The 13,076-nt window shown below is 33.7% G+C and overlaps 1 protein-coding gene across 4 annotated transcripts in view; it reads left to right on the forward strand.

The window, feature by feature from the left end:
• The window catches only part of LOC145279696 (uncharacterized), a 615,039-nt gene that overhangs the window by 146,733 nt on the left and 455,230 nt on the right, over positions 1-13,076 (forward strand). For all 4 annotated transcript variants that reach the window (XM_080130975.1, XM_080130976.1, XM_080130974.1 and 1 more), the window contains one exon: positions 5,935-6,014. In XM_080130975.1, the coding sequence (XP_079987101.1) occupies positions 5,935-6,014 (80 nt within the window). The remainder of the gene's footprint in view (positions 1-5,934; positions 6,015-13,076) is intronic.

The raw sequence follows: 13,076 nt of genomic DNA on the forward strand, positions 1-13,076 counted from the left end.
AGAGGCTTGTTGCTATCGTAGCTTGAATTTCATCCTTTCGGGTGGAAGAAAGAAAAGTTGATTATTATTTCAGCAGTTTAGATGGCAAGGTAAGCGTGCCATAGCTTTGTATGACACTGTAAAAATCTGGGCTAGAACTGATATCCTTTTTTTCTAAACCGATACTCTTATAGACAACTTTATGGAAAGTTCTGAATTTGATCGTTTTTTAGCCAGACCTCATTTAATTGTACAGTCTATTTCGAAGGAAGTTAAATCGTGTAGACTCACCCCACCCACCTTTTCATCTTCTATGTCTGAACAGCTCAGATAGCTAGTTTTATCATTAAAAAAAAAAGATGTTTTGTTGCAATATTTTTGACCAATGAAGGTATGGTCCCTCACAGTTGGGAGATTCTATTTATAAACGATGCTGCTAGGAACTGACGAATCAAATCAATTCGCGTTCTGCTACCAACCAATCAGAAACCAGAATTGACCCATAAAACTTAAACCCTTTCTTTAGCAACCTTGCATGTGTTTTCTTCGTGTCAACACGGGAAGAATCTTTTGCTCTTTGGCTTCCAACTCAAGAACTGTCTACTGAGAACAAGTCATCTCCAGGAATTGTATAGAACAACTAACCATCGGAAACTGTTCTGAAACTAAACATGACTTCCAACTCAATATGTTTAATTACTTCAACATACATGTTCTCATTAAATTACCGAAGTTAAGTAACATTTAATCTGCTCAGTGTAATATTGTCTGGTGTATATATTATGTATACGTTTGTCTCTAGTGATTACATTGCATGAGAGTGTATATACGTTTGTATATACGTATCACAGTCATCTATATGATATATATTCGTCTATGATCGTTTAACTAGTGTTCGTTGTGTGTGTATGCACATTTAAATACAGTTTATGACGGGATAAGAATATATATATAAATACTTTTACAACACAAAAGACGAATAAAACTTATTTGGGCTTTAAACATCTGGCCAATCGGAAACATATCTGGTCCATCTTTGGTCTTATTTGACGAAAAGTTCCTATTTACAATGCCTCCCCACGGGACAGAGTTAGACACCAGGGTCTTTTTTAATGTGGAGAAAAGGAACAAAAAATAAAAATTGTCTCAGTCGTGAAGGATTTCTCCTCCACTGACAGAGAACAAGAAATTGAAGTGTAGCATCTGAAGAACAGATACTACACTTTGATCTTGACCCTAAGGCCACGAGTTTCGCAAGAAATAACAGAGCCTCCTGTTTTATTTTCGGCAATTTTTTTTTATTCCAGAGTGTTTTTTTGTACATAAGCATAACCACTTATCAATGCCCAGAGACCACTCAAGGATAAGGGTTAAGAGTGTACAGTAGTCAATTGAACAGTATAGTAATCGTTAGTAATGAAAATTCAGTAAATTTGTTAACTTAAGTGGAACAGCTCATCAAGAACTTGTTTACGTTTGACGAAGACAACCATATTGTAGTCTGCTGAAAAGCAGGAAAACGGAAGACAATTCCACAGGTGTGCAGTTCTAAGAAATAAGCTTTGTTCATGGAATTTACGTTTAGGTTAAGGCACAGATAAATAGTGGGGGGGTTATTGATAGTTTTAAGCTAGACGAGTGTTTCTTGTGAAAGTTTGGCGAGGGGGACCATAGATTGAAGCTCAGACGAGCACTTGCCATGAAAATAACGATAAAGCAGATAATAACTCGCAACCTCTCTTCTGTGAGATAGAGGTTTCAGAGAAAAGAAAAGGACATCTCCTACGAGGCTACGGAGTCTATTTTGAACTATCAAGGCAGGACAAGTCCTTTCTAGCAGCTCCTGCCCAGATATGGCAACAGTACTCCATCCTTGGACGTACCTGGCTCTTATATAGATAGAGAATTGCATCAGCAGTGAGATACCTACCGGATCGATAGAAGGACGCGACCATATTTCCAGCATCCTTGACAACAGATTTGATGTACGTGTTCCATTTAAGATCAAGCCCAGAAGCTTGTCAAAACATGAGGCCTCCTCAAGACAAGAGCCATTCGTTTCAATTGATGCCAGATGGTGATCAGAGCGTTGATGATGTAAAGAGAGAAGCTTAGTTTTAGATGCATTAAAAGTAACCAGCCACTGCTTTCCCCATTGTAACACGTGCTCAAGATCAGAGGAGAGAGAATCGGAGAGAATTGACCGTTTACGGTCTTAGATGTGCTACCATAGATGGTAGTGTCATCAGCATAAATGTCTACGAATAATGTAAAGATGTGATTTGGAAGATCATTAATATAGATCAGGAAAAGAGTTGGACCTAGGATGGACCCTTCAAGGACCCCAGCATTAATACTGTGAGCTTCTGATTTTTGCACATCAACTACTACTCTTATGAACCTATCAGAGAGAAATGATTTAATAATTGAGAAAACATTTCCAGCTATACCATAGCTGAAGATTTTGCTAAGTAAACCTTTATGCCATACCTTATCAAAGGCCTTTGATATGTCAAGAGCAATTGCCCTGGAAAGGTTGCCTCCGTCGAGAGATTCGCTAATCCTATGAGATATAACTGTAAGCACATTTGCTGTAGATCTAGCAAAACGGAAACCATATTGTGTGTCACTAAGAAGGTTATTACATTTTGAAAAGTTGCAACGCTGATACTGACTATCGCTATTTCCAACCCCCTCTACTTGGAGCCATCACGATCTGAAGACCATCTCTGTCCCTCTCTCGATTCCAATTGACTCAGCTAATTTCTACATATCCCGGAATGACCATCTTCCCTTCTAAATGACGTCATTAATATACGCTACTAAGATAATCACCCGATCCTTTTACATGCCATTATGATAAGTTCTCAATTAAATTGCTATGGCAACTTTTTAAGTTATATTCCTAAATTAATGTAAATAAATATTTATTCTAAATATTTTAATTATTCTAAAACATATTTTAGCTGACAAAACTTTTTGACTTGAATAATCATAATAATCGTGGACTAGCACTGCCCAGTCATTATCTAACTGTCAGCACTAGATAGGTAATCATTTGAGAATACCAATCATTGTATTGAGGACCTAGCTATGAGCAAATAGCATCGTATATTCGTAGTACCTAGCGATACAATCCCTGAATGACAAGCACCAATAAGGTAGAAGGAAATAAAAACCCCTAATGATAATGGTGATAATGATGGTGATGATATTCATTTTCTTAAGGTTTAGATGGACTGCCCCTCTAATAAACATATTATAATAGCAATTTCAGTCATTTATGCATAAAAAGTTTAAAGTATTAAATTGTTAAAAAAACCCAAAAAACAAAACAAAACAAACAAAAAGAACACAAAACATGTAATGGCGAAAAACCGTCGTAAAGTAACGCGAATAAAGATATCGTGTGGCATTCGAATTATATCTAGGTAAAAAAAAAAATAACGAAGTGCTGATACTTCCCAGATACTCCTTCGCCTCCTTCGTCGATAGTATTTAAGAGATAGGAAAATTATCTTTGGGTTTTCATAATAGTTTCTTATTTTCGTAGAATTTACTACAGTTATTTTTTGTCTATTCGTTTTACTGTTTCTGTGTTCTACAGTCAGTTTTTGTTTTATAACTGTCCTTCTGCTGTATATGCTAGTACAGTGTTATTCCTACGTGTGTGCAGTGTACATTACCACTGAAATAGAATTGCAAGTAAATTAAACCTATGGTAAAGTAAAAACGACGTTATATATATATATATATATATATATATATATATATATATATATATATATGGGAAAAACCGACATTGCTCGGAATTGAATGACGATCAACGAATTTGCCACATTTCTAATACTTTTATTGTAATTTTCAATCAAATCGATTGATTTCGTACTCTAATGAATGTCCCATCGCGATGCACCGGGAAGAAGCTTCACATGTTTCTCAGCAGTGGCTTCGTCTATAATACATTGTAGTCTACATTACACTGTAGAGAAACTACCGTTGATTTTATAAAATTAGTTTGTATATATATATATATATATATATATATATATATATATTTTTTTTTTTTTTTTTTAATTCAATTTTCACCCCAAACAAGGCACAGTGCCACTTTGAAGCAGGGGGATAATGGCTTGAATAAAAGTTAAAAATTAAAAAGCCATGTATCGGTGTTCAATTTCTCCTAAACAGAAAGTGTCATATCAAAGGACCTTCTGTTGATTTTAATACGGCGGGCCTTTCTGCTTGTGCAGTGATAAATTTCTGAAATCCACTTGTGACGTTAGGCTGTATAAGGTGTTAACATTGTGAAAAATCGTCCCGTTCCTTCTTTAATCGGATTTTTGATTATCAATTAAGGATTTTCGATACTTATCAGAGGCATTCCAATACAAAACCTATCTTAGAACAGACCGATAAAACATATTTATGTGAAATTTCATAAACTCAACGCAGGCGTTTCGGAGTCCATAAAAACGAACTCTTACACACACAAAGTGCTTTATACTTTTATTTTAATATTTTTCTATGTTCTTCTCTTCTTTGGCTTTTCATATGTAAACACATGCCTTTTTAAATTGCAATGTTTGTATAATTTGCTTTTCCATCTTTATTTGTGGACTTGAATTTTTGAAAGAAGGAACTTGCATCGCCTGACAAGGTCGTTAGTTATTTATAACTAATCGGCCGAAACGCCATTAAATATTGTTTATTTGTATATAAATAAAAGTCTATCTTGCACTATGTATTACTGAGCTCTAAACATCGTTAAATTAATTGATTTTTATCTTTGACTATTTTAACCTGGAATCTCTCTCTCTCTCTCTCTCTCTCTCTCTCTCTCTATATATATATATATATATATATATATATATATATATATATATATTATTTCATGTATATACATAAAAATTTTTTTCAGTATTTACTTCGAGAATGCTTGATACGTAAGTAGAGCTAGGTAGTAAGTTTTGAAAGCATATATGGTAATCAAGCTACACAGAATTTTCCGCGTTTCATCCTCGTAAGGATTCGTTAGGTCATTGCAGAGAATCACTGTTACTTCGTGTTTTCATATATTCTCATGGAACTGTGTGTTCTAGACAGCCAATCAAATTCTTTGTTATTCACACACCCATTTATCGCAACAAATGGGCGCGCGTTTATCAGGCAGAGCTTTACTTTACCTCTGAGTGACTTCTTCCTTTGTTCGTTTTTGGCTGGATGAGTTTCGCTTTTCGTAGAGAAGTGACCTATTTTAATTTGCTATTGTTCGTTTACATCTTATACTAGTTTATTTGTTTGTTTATTTATTAATTGTAATTATAATTATTATATATATTATTTAATTGAAATTCATCATTGAGATGAGTATTATTTATTAATTTATTTTATTGCGGACTATTATCCTCATCTTTCTTAGTTGTTGTTTCACGACGTTTCGGCCAACTATTCCTCTGGCCTTCATCAGGTGGTAACCACGACGTGGTAGGAACTCCGAATCTCCTAATTGCATTCTCAGAATGCCATCTATAGTTGTTGTCGTCTCACCATGTTTTTGGCCAAGTAAGCCTCTGGCCCGTTTCGGGTAGGATTAAAACCGCTATCTTCAGACAATTCTCACCTGGAACCGTAGAGATTCAACGTCTCTATTCACTGCGCCACGAAGGCAAGAGGAATAGTTGGCGGAAACATTGTGAAACACCAACTAACAAAGATGAGGGTAATAGGCCGCAATAAATAAATTTATAATTATCATGTTTGATATATTTTTAAAACTTATTATATATTGAAGCTATGATATTTAAAAATAGTATTCCTTACAATAGCCTGCCCGTTTTTTTGTATTTCCTTGTGGGAATCTAATTAAAAAAACAACAACTTTATTGTAATATATTACATATCATTCAAATGAATTTTCCTTAATATAATAATATGTCTGCGTATTTTTTACAGTTATTGAAAGAGCAGCATGGACAAAACTCTCTCGTTGATCACGAGCTGAAAACAGGAATGAGAAAATATAACCAAAGAATGTAAGTAATTAGCATTCCTTTAAAACTTTCTCCATTAAATGTTTAAGATTAATGACGCTCTTTACTCTGAAGTATACTTACAATTTGCTTACTAACCAAAAAGTAAACGGGAAGAGTTACTGGCATAGCGTAGAATAACGAGCAACAATGATTGTATGGCCATTTCTCATATTCTCGACATATGTGTAGCTCACTCCTAAGCTAATACGATAGCATAAACGGTGCTTAATAATGAAAAATATTGAATTTCAAAGAAAACAAATAGTACCTACACAATTGTCATGTTGCAAATAGTTACATATCTAAAAATTACGGAAAACGTTGATGTAGAAAAATAATTATTTTATGAAAATAATAAGAAATAATTATTATATAAAAAATATATTTGTAAAATATAGCAATTTCGTTTCAAAATCGACCCATTTATAACTGGAGAGTTAACAGGGGAGGTAATTAAGTTTTCAATTCCTCACAAATTCAATCAGTTATTGTTTTATAAAAAATTAAAAATTAAAACATTTAAAAAAGTTATTTAAAAAAAATCACAAATTATGTGTATATGTTATGTTTATTTTTATTTTCTGAAGAAATTCTGTCTGCTACACATTGTATTTCAACAAAGTTACTTCTCTTTTGCTTACGTCATGTGTCACAATATGTCTGCCTCAGAATGCAACTCTATCGAAACTGTTTTTACTTTTATCAGAACTGTTTTTCTTAAATAATTTATTATTCTACCTCATCATTTTCCGTAGTTTGTGGATATGTCACTATTTACGACATTACAATTATGTAGGTACCATTTTTTTTACTTGAAATTCAATATTTTTCCGGTATTATTATATAGAAGCACTGCATAAAGTATTAAAATTAATTTTAAGAATACTATTAAGAATTATTATGAAATTAAATTTACTAGAATAATTTTTCTGATCATCTTAAACTGCTTGGATGAAACAGAGACGATTACGTGAAATGAAGAGGACAATTTTTATGCTAAATTTAAAGAAAATCAACCAATTAAGTCATTTAAAAACATCTTGCATTTATTATTATTAGGAAATGTGTGTTTCTAGGAAAGACACAAACAATATTTTGAGATACAAAGGTTTATTTAAACTAATTCGTAACATTTATCAAATTATTAGATTTACCAGCAAAATTGTATGTTAACTCTTACTGTAGGAGTTGCATGGTGTGGTCTTTTAAGCACTGTATTCAGACATCATGGGTCATAAAAAATCTCAAACTTCCATCTTTTTATGCGAGTATGTAAAGATTGAAACCCAATCTATTGATTCTGTCACCTTTCTTATGATATTGTTTTTTGACATGTTGTCAAATTCCTGTTTTTATACTGCCTTTTAGGACAATCGAACTTTTTTTTTTAAGTGTATCGAGCCAATTTTATCGAATCGGCCTGGATTCATTGCGTCAGGTCTTTGATCGCATTAATTGGTGTTACTTTAGGAGTTTGGTGTACATCTTTTTTATGAATGTGCGGCAAAGAATCATTCGCTCGAGCTGTTCTAACGAAAATTGTCCTTGAACTGCTGGCCCTTGCACATCTACATTGTAAAAAATGCTATTGTGCCAATCTGATTCATTGTATTAACGTGGTATATGGATGCTAGTATTAAAACCTTATTGAAATGCTACCAGTTTCTTGTCTTGTTTTTATGTTTGGAAAAGCATCAACGTCTAATCTCTCTGGAAGCATTCTACAAAATATACAGAGTGATAATGTGTTTCGTTGGGTTCCTGTGTCAATTATAAATGGATTTCACTTTTTAATTTGGATATTTCAAAGCTTGATCTATTTGAATGATAGAGAATATTTCGATACTATTAAATGTTAGGCTTTCGAATTTTTAGGAGTTACAGATGCATCGCCTTTTCTCGAACTGGTTTCGTCAATATTGTGTTTGATGTTCTGACTTTGATTTTTATGATTTCTGCTTTGTGACCTTGACCTTTGTCTTGGTTTGCTTGATAAACAAAATATTGCCTAGTGGTTAGCTTTCCCCTATGTGTTGCATCTGGATCCAAGTGCTGGGTATGCTTCACGGGGAAATTCATGGTTTCTACTACAACTGAGACAGGCATTAAAGTTGTAAGAACATATATTTTGGCGTTCTTATACCCTGAATAGTGGTGATTATACCCTCGTTATTGTTCAGCATGACCCTAAGTTGCTTTAACAGTATATTAGAAGTTTCATATGTTTTGCCGATACAGCCAGTTTCTTCTAGTTTTCTTAACAACTCTTTTTGGAAATCTAAAATTGGAGTGTTGACGATAATAAGTTTAATTATTTGTTTTCGTTCAAAATAAGATAACGAATAAAAAAATGAATTGTGTTTATCTGTTTACAAAATCATCTGACGATTCTTCTTGCTGCTGTATAAAGATTAGTTATAATTGACTAACTGTAAATTTTCTTTTGATTCGAACTGTTTTATAAACCTATTAAAAATAACTCCAGGAAAACGTTTTCATCTTCTGTCTAAACCACATGATAAAACTCTTAATTCCCTCGTTACCAATTTACAATAAAATGTACTTTACTTACTGTTCTCTTTTTACTTTGTTTAGAATAAAATGCAGTTGCAAACTTTGTTCCAAAGTTTAAAAGTTTTTACCAAATTTGGGGTTTCCAATCCATTAAAGCAATATCGTCACGAGATTTAAAAAATGTAAGTTATTAAAGGAAGTAAACGTAGCAATACAAAATGTCGGTCAATCGAGCACACACAAAAAAAAAAAGAAGAAAACATCCAGACGTTGAGAATTAAAAAAGGAATTTAATACTTTGGTAATATTTGGGCATTCTATGAAAAAAAAATCCAACATTTTTGTTGATTTATTCGAAAGTTTTTGCCTGTTATTACAAATAGAAATTATATTTGCAGCTCCCAAGCGGCCACCGTGTAATAATGTTTTATCGGGGCATGGTAAATTGTAACAGAAACACTGTTATATGATTAAAGGTTTATTTAACATTGTGGTTCAACATGCTACCAAGAGCAAAATAAGTTGCTCTTCTGTAACTAAACACTTATAAAATTAGTACAAACCAGTTTATGTGCAGTCTGAAGGGTTCCGGGTAGACGAAAAATAATGAAGAAAAAAGATAAAAAATCATCCGCCTTTTTTTCTTGATAATCTTGCGATATTCTCACCTAACATGCAAAGTAAATGCTTCTGGTTGGATATAAAAAAGACTGACTTTTCAGAGACTGGGTTGACTTTGGATTTGGATGTCCGAGTATTAAGTGTTTCAACAGTGTGTCGTGTTCTAGAGTTGAGCTTTGACAGTAGAGGGTCGAGATTTGGAGTAGCAAGTGTTTCGCAGCAGCGTGTTGAATTTAAAATTTGCATGAACCTTTGTTATGATAAGTTCAGCGGACTAAATATTATAATATTTGTTCGATGCACAGTTAGGAATTAATAAGGATTAATATAGAGTAGAATTTAATGCAAAAACGAACATAAATTTAACTTTTAATTTTGTATAAAGCACCCATTCTTAGCCAACGGGCTATAACTTTTGCTCATCTTAAACGTATTGAAAAGATATATACTCAATTACAAAATAAACCACCAAGTCATATATATATATATATATATATATATATATATATATATATATATATATATATACCCCACACATATATAGACACACATACACATGTATATATGAACATACATATACACATATATATCCATATATACACACATATATACACTTATATACATATATATATACACATATATGCATATACCCACCATATATATATATATATATATATATATATATATATATATATATGCAGATATAATATTTCATCGTATCGAAAGGGGAATATGATCAGTATCATTTAATGGTTAATGCGAGGCTACATGGGTTGTACCATCCAACGCTTAGAGATGAAAATTTCTCACATGTCCACACAAGCATAGAAAATGACCAACATCAGGGCGTTCACAAGTCTACGAGTCAGCAGTTGGTGAACATTTATTGCGGTACCAAGTCTGCATTGTGGGGGTTGGTGTGAGACATTCTCTATTTATGCATGGCATGTTCGAAGACGCATTTAAAAATTCTCGAAACGGTTCTTATCAATTTATGACAACCGTCTATGTGCAAACAAAAAATAATACACACACACACACGCGCACACAACTAAGAGCCTATTAGTTACCTTGAGAGCAATATATATATATATATATATATATATATATATATATATATATATATATGAAGAAAACACACATATATGTATATATATGATGACAATATACATGTTTAAATATAAATATGTGTATGAACCTGTAAATATGTGTATGCGTATATATATGTGTGTACGTGTGTATATATGTGCATGTGTGTGCATGGATATGTATGTATATATGTGTCGTGTGTGTATATTTGTGTACATATATATGTGCATACGTATTTACATGTATATATACACAGAGATTTATGTATATATATGTGTATACATACACAGAGAGAGAGAGAAAGAGAGAGAGAGAGAGAGAGAGAGAGAAAGAGAGCGTGTGTGGGGGGGGGGAGAGAAAGAGAAAATAAGGAGGGGGCGGAGAGTAGTAGCTGTCCTTTCCATATCGTTACAGTACAGATTTCAGAAGCATTGCGCAAATGAATAATGATCTTTTCTTATCGAGTGCTTCCATTTTTGAAACCTTTTCCTGTCATCAGACTTTAAGGAAGGACGTAGCGAACGTCATTGAAACGCTCTAGATCAGAGGTTGGCAATTAATTTTCACAACGGGCCACTCGAGAAATTGGGCGAGTTATCGAGGGTCGGACTAATGTATTTAACTGCCATGATTTATATAAATATTCTTTCTTAATACGCAAGTCCAACATTGAAATGATGCAATAAAGCGTGGAAAAAATGTCATTAGTCAATAAATATTAACATAAAAACGGTTTCAAACTACAATTTTTATGGAAATTTTACAAACTAGCGTTTAACGTTGCTCGCATAACAAACATTAAATTCAACTTCGGCATATTTTTCGCACGATATTTTTCAAAGAATGACAGAAGCAGAGGGGTGACGTACAAACAGGATAATGTCAGAGTCTGTTCTAGATATTTTATATGTTTCTATTTACTGTCCTCCACTCGATGAAAAGGTTAAACACATAGCGCCATTTCTAATGTAAGGAAAAATATCCCCCAAAATTGGAATTCTGCATAAGAACAAAATAAAAAAAAAAATATGCCTCAATCTAGATTGATTTCTCCTACTCTAAAGCAACGCAGAAGATATACTAAATTTCCATCTTAGTTTGATGGTATATTATGATATTGTACATGCTTTATTTTTGTATTTTTTGGACGCTTTGTTGTTAACTTTCCTTGAAGATTATAGCGCAACATTTTTATAAACGAGGAGGTCGAACACAAAATCGCACCATTAGTTCTCATAAACGTGTAGATTACACATGTTTGTTCTTGCTCATGAACGATCAAGAATCAAAATCAGTGTTCTTATACATATGTGTTAGACACACCCCTCCATGGGATTAATGGACTATCTCATGACGTCGCTTCCTCTGGTGACATCACTTCCGGTAACGAGTACCGGTGCCCGGCTGTCAGAAATTGGTACGCAGCCAAGGAGGTCGTGTGCAAACTCCCAACAGTTGAGGAATGGTATTTCTCAACCTACTTTTGCCTGTAATATATGTGAATACATGTTTGTTTTTAAAAGTCCTGTGTTCGTTTCGTTTTATTACAATTTAACACCATAACAATACGAGAGACGTTCCAAAAGTTATGCATCCTATTTGTTTTAACCACAAAAATGAAAAAAAAAAACAGTTGAAGAGATACGAAGATGGGGTGGTACCATTAAAACGAGCAACCTTTTGTTCTCTAGAATTCATTTTTATATATAGTCACCACCTATTTCAATGCACTTTTGACAGTGATGGGAGAGTGGCTATGCAGGGGTGTTCGGAGCGCCCTTTGTCACTCACATCTTTATCGACACGACGAACCCATCTCCTACCTGTGCTGACATCAACCACATCTGTTGTTGAACAGGCGCCGTTTATGTTGATTAGTTTAATTTTTCCTGCATGGAGAAATTAAATGACACATCTTTACTTCTGACGTACGTCTATGACAGGAGTTGCTTTCTGAGAGTCTCACATTGTCAATATCTACAACATAGAGATAAAACTTTCAGATCATGAAAGCATATGCTTGGCCATCATAACAATGCAATTTGCAATCTGTTCTGATCTGTTCGGGCGGAATAAAATATATGACGCATTACTTTTGGAATATCCTTCATATATGCGCGGGTGCTAGTTTTTGATTGTTTTAATCATCTGATTTCGCCGTCTTTTCGATGTGTCTGCTGTGATCCTCTTGTAGCTCTTGACCGCCTCGTCTGTTTAGCTAGACGCAAAATAAAACTACTCGTGTACGAAACACAATGGACAATTTTCTAAGTTTTCAAAGGTTTTATTTAGAGCGAGAGTTTGCTTATTGAGGGAAAGACCACACAACTCATTAACACTTTATTTCTTATGTTTCTAACTACTCTTAACACTGACAGAATCTAAAGGTAATATTCGCTTAGATTATCTCTATATTGTAGTCCGTATCATTTTCTGAATGAGACTGACTAGAAAAATACGCGTTATCTTACGCCAACACGTGACGTCATCTCTCATATCATTTGACATCTATGTTGTCTAAGCAGTTTGACGACCACTTCTACCACACCACCTGCCGTTGTGCACATTTCCGTTTGTCGCCATGTTATCCTGGCATGTACTAATGTTATTCTATTCAAAATTCACACTAGCTTAACTAATCGCTATCCGCTGGAGTCGGATCCGAATATACAGCAATAGTCAGCATTTTATTGTCAAGTGATCAATGCGACATCGTCGATAAGGTGGAACGTAAAGAGGAGAAATAACTAAAATAACTTTTGGAAAGTTAGAGTTTTATAACTTAGCGTGTATAACATTGTTATTGCATGTAGATTTTCATCTGTACACGATCTTATA

The sequence above is a fragment of the Euprymna scolopes genome, chromosome 7 (assembly GCF_053919585.1).
Source record: "Euprymna scolopes isolate OS-2025 chromosome 7, ASM5391958v1, whole genome shotgun sequence".
Classification (NCBI taxonomy): Eukaryota; Metazoa; Mollusca; class Cephalopoda; order Sepiida; family Sepiolidae; genus Euprymna; species Euprymna scolopes.